A 6,000-nucleotide genomic window follows, 5' to 3' on the forward strand; every position below is an offset into this window, starting at 1 on the left:
GGAAAGCAGGTTGAACTGCAGGTGGAAAATACGAACGCTACACTGAGTTATGGGGCAACAGAATTTATGTAGATTGTTTTCCTTTTTTAAAATGTTCAGGTTTAGAGTAAAGGGAAAAAGGAGAGAGTAAAATACAGAAGGGGAAACAACTATGTCAAATACTAACAGAGGTAAAACTTTAGTTAAGGAATTATTGTAATTAAAATTGGGAACTTATAGGCTGATGAGGGGAAGAAGGAATATCAGTAAGACACACACACACACACCCTCCCCTTAGACTGTGTAGAGCAGTGGTCCACAAACCCCGGGCCACACCCCATTACCGGGCCCTGAGCAGTTCGAAACCGTGCCACAGAAGTGGCGGCCGGCCGAGTGCATTCCCAGTTGTGTGAGAAGCAGAAGTGTGCGTGCCCTCCCTTTGTGCAAGCAGCAAATGTGTGTGCAATAGGGCTATGCTGTGCTCCTGCTTGCCGCTCATGCAGAACCAGAGGTGGGTTCCTACCAGTTTGCGCCAATTCGGTAGAACCGGTTCGTCAAATCTACTGAACCGGTTAGAAGAGGTTCCACCAGTGGACCCGGAAAGCAGGCCACACCTACAGAAGAGGTTTCAAACTTTTTTGAAACCCACCACTGCTACACACACACAGACAGAGAGAGAGAGACAGACTGACACAGAGAGAGAGAGAAGGAGGAAGGAAGGAAGGAAGGAAGGAAGGAAGGAAGGAAGGAAGGAAGGGTGAGAGAGAGATAAAAAAAGAAAAAAGGGACAGAGAGACAAAATGAAGGAGAGAGAGAGAGAGAGAGAGAGAGAGAGAGAGAGAGAGAGAGAGAGAGAGAGAGAAAACACATGGCTGGCAAGCCACCCCCACCAGGTCACATGGCCGGCAAGCCACTCCCACAAAGGAGGCCACACCCTCAGAGTAGGTTCCAAAATTTTTTGAAACCCACCACTGTGCAGAACCATCCTCTCTTACCCCCGCTGGGCTGGAAAGCCAGAAAGATTGGGGAATTCTGGTATAGAGGATTCTTTAAGGAAAACGGTAGATAATATATTAACTGAGTTGTGAAGTTAGTAAAGCCTCTTTAATTGCCACATTAGAAAAAAAAAAGAAAAAATCACAATTAAAGTAATGAGATTTCAGACGCAGGAACCACAATTTTTATCAAACTTGGTTGACTTTTATAATTTACCCGAATAGCAATGAATTATAATCTGGTGTACTGCTTGTTTGACAAATTTTCACGTGTATGGTACCTGATATTTTATTTACACAGTAGTAGTTGGTTTTTTTTTGTATTTTCTATATATTTTTTGTATATATGTATCTTGGAATTATGTTTCATGCAGATAATCTGATATTGCAAAAGAAAAAAAAATAAACTACTTTTCCTTAAAACAATATTTACCTCTTCAAGAAGCTAAAGGTTACATTTTTAATTGTCTTGTTTCTTTTTCATGTTTAGGTGTTTGTTTTGCTCTGGAAAGGAAAAACTAAGCTAGGTAAAAGAAATGAGGAATAAACAGCAGTTCCAATGTAAAGGAGGTTTGTTTCTTCTAAGCTACCAACAAATGGGTAGGTTAATAAGAGAAAGAACACAGGGAGACAGAACTGATTTAAGCCAGCGAATGGTGAAAGGGAGAAGAATCGTGATCTTTCTACAAACCCTTTGCATATGTTACTGGCTGTTGCTTTTATATGTCAGTGCTGATGGCTTAGAAACAGATAGATGGCTTAACGCTGAACGTCAATCTAGGAATAGCTCAAAGGGACCAGATAAGCACATGCGTTTTATAGCGTGACCCGACAAATGCGCGCCCGACAACAGTGCGCCGTCAAAACCGCAGCGTCGACAGAGCGCCCACAAAGGCACGCCGACAAAAGAGCGCCGACAGAAGTGCGATTAGGATTAAAGTAAGGTTTAGGGTAAGGGTAAGGGTTAGGGTTAGGTTCAGGGTTAGGTTAAGGGTTAGGTTTAAGGTTAGGTTTAGAGCAGGCTTCCGTCAGCGCGCTGTTGTCGGCGCGCTTCTGCGCTCATTCGTCGGCACGCTTTTGAACTCGCGGTTTTCTCGGCGTGGTTTCGTCGGCGCGCTTTTGTCGAGCGCGCATTTGTCGGTGAACCGTTTTGTAGAGCTTCCATATATCTCCCAATCGTTGTTTAGGGGTTTGCTACACTATTTCCCAGGCCATCTATGGTCAGGGAGCTGACACAACCCCAAATCTGCCCCCATCAACTCCCAGCTAATGGAAAAAGGAGAACCCGCCTGTTTGAATCCCTGCTTTGAAACTGCAGGATGGAAGTACAGATGACAGCCAAGCTCCGAAGAGCTTCTAAATTAGCCAGCGGACACTCTCCCTAACACATTTTTTTAATTTGATTTTGGATTGGCGGCAATAACTTCAAGAGTCTTCCTTAAGAACGGAGAGGTGTGATCAGCTGCAAACTCACGTGGTCCCATTCTTGCTCGACCCAATGGGCAGGGCAGTTCTTATCTCCGCAGGGGTAGATTGCCAGGGGTTTAGTTTTGGGATTGCACTGGGACTCGGAGATCAGCTTCCCTTCCACGTTGCGACAGGTGACCAATCGATTCATCCGTCCCTCACCACACAAACCTGAGCACTAGAAGAAATAATGAGACTTTTCAAGGTAACTGGATTTAGTAGTAGCCTTTAATCTAGATCAGTGTTTCTCAACCTTGGCAACTTGAAGATGTCTGGACTTCAACTCCCAGAATTCCCCAGCCAGCGAATGCTGGCTGGGGAATTCTGGGAGTTGAAGTCCAGACATCTTCAAGTTGCTAAGGTTGAGAAACACTGATCTAGATGGACAAATATAAGACATAACCTCTAAGACTTTTGGCATGTTTTAGGACTGAAATTCTGGGCAAATACATTAGACATGCAGAAGGGGTCTTCACTTACTTTTGAAAGGATGCCTCTAACCTCATGGTTTCTACTACAATTTCAGAAAACACACAGGCATGCTCTATTCTAGACTAGCACAAGTATCAATCAGATCAGGAAAACTGGTTCCACGGGATGACCAGAATGAATTGAGATAGGCTACAATAACAGACTCTTGCAAGTTTGATTGTGTTTCTCCTTCCTTCTCTCTTTTACCCTAGTGGCTGGGGGATTCTGGGAGTTGAAGCCCACAGGACTTAAAGTCGCCAAGGTTGAGAAACACTGCACTAGTGAGACAGGAAGGAGTCTTCTGAAGTCTTTTCTTAATACTATCTTCCTTCCCAGACCTGGGCATTTTCTGAATATTTTCTTAAAGGCCACCTTTGTGCCTGTGTTGCAGCAGATTGAGGTTTGTAATCTACTTACGAAAGACCAGGACTTGAGACCACGAAGGTGAGAGAAACAGGTTTATTTGATGCATCGAGTTCAGCGTGTTCACAGACCAAAATCTGAACTGCCTGGGCTCTGCCCAGGATGCTACTTTTATGCCGTGTTCCACGCTGTGCATTCTCAAGGCGTTTCCATACATGAGACAAGCATAACATTTCAAAAAGGGGAAGTTCATTTGGAATGTTACAGAGAAGAACATAGGAAAAATACAAAAAAGAGAAGTTCCTATAATGTCTTAAGTTATCAGCAGTTTTACCTCTGTTCTATCTCTCACCCACGTCTGGCTTCCTGTGCCCCTCCTTTACAGGGTTCAGCCCTATTTTTAATACTTATGAGGAAGTTGGAGAGAAAGTTCACTCCAGCTAAAAGTTAACTTTGGAACTCCAGGGCACTAGAATGAAAAGCCAAGCTAATATGAATTTATAAGGTCCATTCTATTAAGACCACCTAACGTGGCCAGCCACTGGTGGGTTTACCTGTGCACCCCCTCCTGCATCACCTCTTTAAAATTAATTAGAATATTTCCCCTATCCAACCCTTCCATGAAGACTCTAATTAAACACACACAGACACACAGACACCCCCACACACCAGTCTTAACTCACCGGTCCCCAGTCAGAAGCAGCCCACTGCCTGTCACAGGGAGGACCTAAACACTCCTTCTCATTGATGGGCTTCGTAGATTGATTGCAGAGTTTGGGTTCGACTGAACAGCGCACTTCCCTTCTCATTGTCCCTTGACTGCCACACCGAGCAGAACACTGCGAAGAAGTGGGAACCAGAAGATATAACCCTAAAATTACATTATTGCCAAATGTACCCATCACCTTTTTTTTCCTGGCCTGCTACACTCACATATTATGACTATTACTCAACTAATGAATGGTAACAATTCATTGCTGCTGCCAATTACCTCCCAAAGACCCATTAGATCGCACAGGGTTGGCCTCCTCCGGGTTCCATCCACCAGCCAATGCCATCTGGCTACGACCCGGGGGAGGGCCTTCTCTGTTGCAGCTCCGGCCCTTTGGAACGAACTCCCCGCAGAGATTCGGACCCTCACCTCTCTCCAGGCCTTCCGAAAAGCCGTTAAAACCTGGCTGTGTCGGCAGGCCTGGGGTTGATGAGCTCCCTTCCCCTCTCGACAGGTGTGGTTGTTGGTCATTTTAAACGTCTATTTTGTATCTGCATGTTCCCCTTCCCGTTGGAGTTGTTCGCCGCCCTGAGTCCCTTTTAGGGAATAGGGCGGCATATAAATAAAATAAAACTTCAAACTTCATGGGTCAGTTTATACATGCCTTCCTGACAAAGATAGAAAGACCGTTGGCTTACCTGAACGGTCGTTCTCTGGGCGCTGCGGGAGAGTCCAAGCATGGGTTAACACGGTCTATCTGCCCTAGGACTGAGTATCTTTTTTATTTGACCACGCCTCCCCTTTGCCTCTAATACCTCAGTTTAAAAACTCAGTCCGCCCGATTGGACGTGAAATTGAATGCACGCTTGACTGTTTCCCTAAGCCCATGTTGAAAATCAGGGATAAGCATCTTCATGTTCTCAATAGGTTTTGGACATCAACTGCCATCAACCTTTGTCAACATTACTAAAGGCAAAGGATTGGAAGAGTTCAAAACATCCGGAAAGCACTATCTTAGATTTGTGCAAGTTCTTTGGTGTGTGTGTGTGAGAGATAGAGGGGGGGGAGGGAGAGGGAGAGAGAGAGAAATCTACCCAAGAGCAACATGGTTCCACCACAAAACCGCGGACGACAAAATCACGGTCGAGGAAAGCGCGTATGTGACGTCATCACAGCGCGACGAAAAAGATCGAAAAATGTAAAAATAAAGCGAAAACCTTACCCTAACCCCCCCAAACCTAACCCTAAACCTAACCCTTAACCTAACGAAAAACCTAACGCTAACCCTTAACCTAACGCTAAACGTAACGCTAACGCTCTAAACCTAACCCTAACCCTTAACCTAACCCTAACCCTAACCCTTAACCTAACCCTTACCTTTATGTGAATCGGCTTGCTGTAATTTAATTTTTATTTCAATTTTTCGATCTTTTTCGTCGCGTTGTGATGACGTCACATACGCGATTTCGTCGACCGCGCTTTTGTGGAACGCGGTTTTGACGGGTCACGCAGCAACATACCTCAGACCATTCTGACAACTCCCACTGTGGCCCACAAACTTTGTTCTTGCATGATTTCCGTTCCATAGGCCTGGTTAACCCAGCTGATTCACACATGTCATCATAGACTGAACTATCAAAACCTGGAGCCAGCATCTTCCAACAGCGCACGATTCGGTACTGATAACCTTCCCCACAAGTTCTTGAACACTCACTCCACTGGCTGGTCTCCCACCTTCCAGAGAAAGAAAAAGCAGTTTAGGCATAGTTTAATGCAAAGGGAAAAATAAAATATAACTGGATAAGTATCTATACCAGTGATAGTCAACCTTTTTCTACCTACCGCCCACTAATGAATCTTTCTTGACGGAAAAATTTCCTTACCGCGCACCAGTTTTTGCACAAGTGTGGAATATTTTTTACAAAGAAGGGTGTTTTTTAAAAAAAGAAATGTACGTACATTTATCTTTTTATTTCTACTTTATGCATGTTTACAATGTTTTTAACTTTATAA

At 44.4% G+C, this 6,000-nt stretch overlaps 1 protein-coding gene across 3 annotated transcripts in view; it reads right to left on the reverse strand.

Annotated features, from left to right (window-relative positions):
* Positions 1 to 6,000, reverse strand: part of LOC106539535 (ADAMTS-like protein 2) — a 39,624-nt gene that overhangs the window by 7,132 nt on the left and 26,492 nt on the right. For all 3 annotated transcript variants that reach the window (XR_015698241.1, XM_087726847.1, XM_087726846.1), the window contains 3 exons: positions 5,508 to 5,721; positions 3,959 to 4,114; positions 2,449 to 2,619 (listed from right to left, as the gene is read on the reverse strand). Coding sequence is in view for 2 of the 3 variants with exons in the window: in XM_087726847.1 (XP_087582973.1) it covers positions 2,449 to 2,619; positions 3,959 to 4,114; positions 5,508 to 5,721 (541 nt within the window). In the remaining variant the exon portion in view is untranslated. The remainder of the gene's footprint in view (positions 1 to 2,448; positions 2,620 to 3,958; positions 4,115 to 5,507; positions 5,722 to 6,000) is intronic.

The sequence above is a fragment of the Thamnophis sirtalis genome, unplaced genomic scaffold, assembly GCF_051295495.1.
Source record: "Thamnophis sirtalis isolate CommonGarterSnake01/CBP01778 unplaced genomic scaffold, rThaSir2_p1.2 scaffold_12, whole genome shotgun sequence".
In the NCBI taxonomy this organism is placed as follows: domain Eukaryota; kingdom Metazoa; phylum Chordata; class Lepidosauria; order Squamata; family Natricidae; genus Thamnophis; species Thamnophis sirtalis.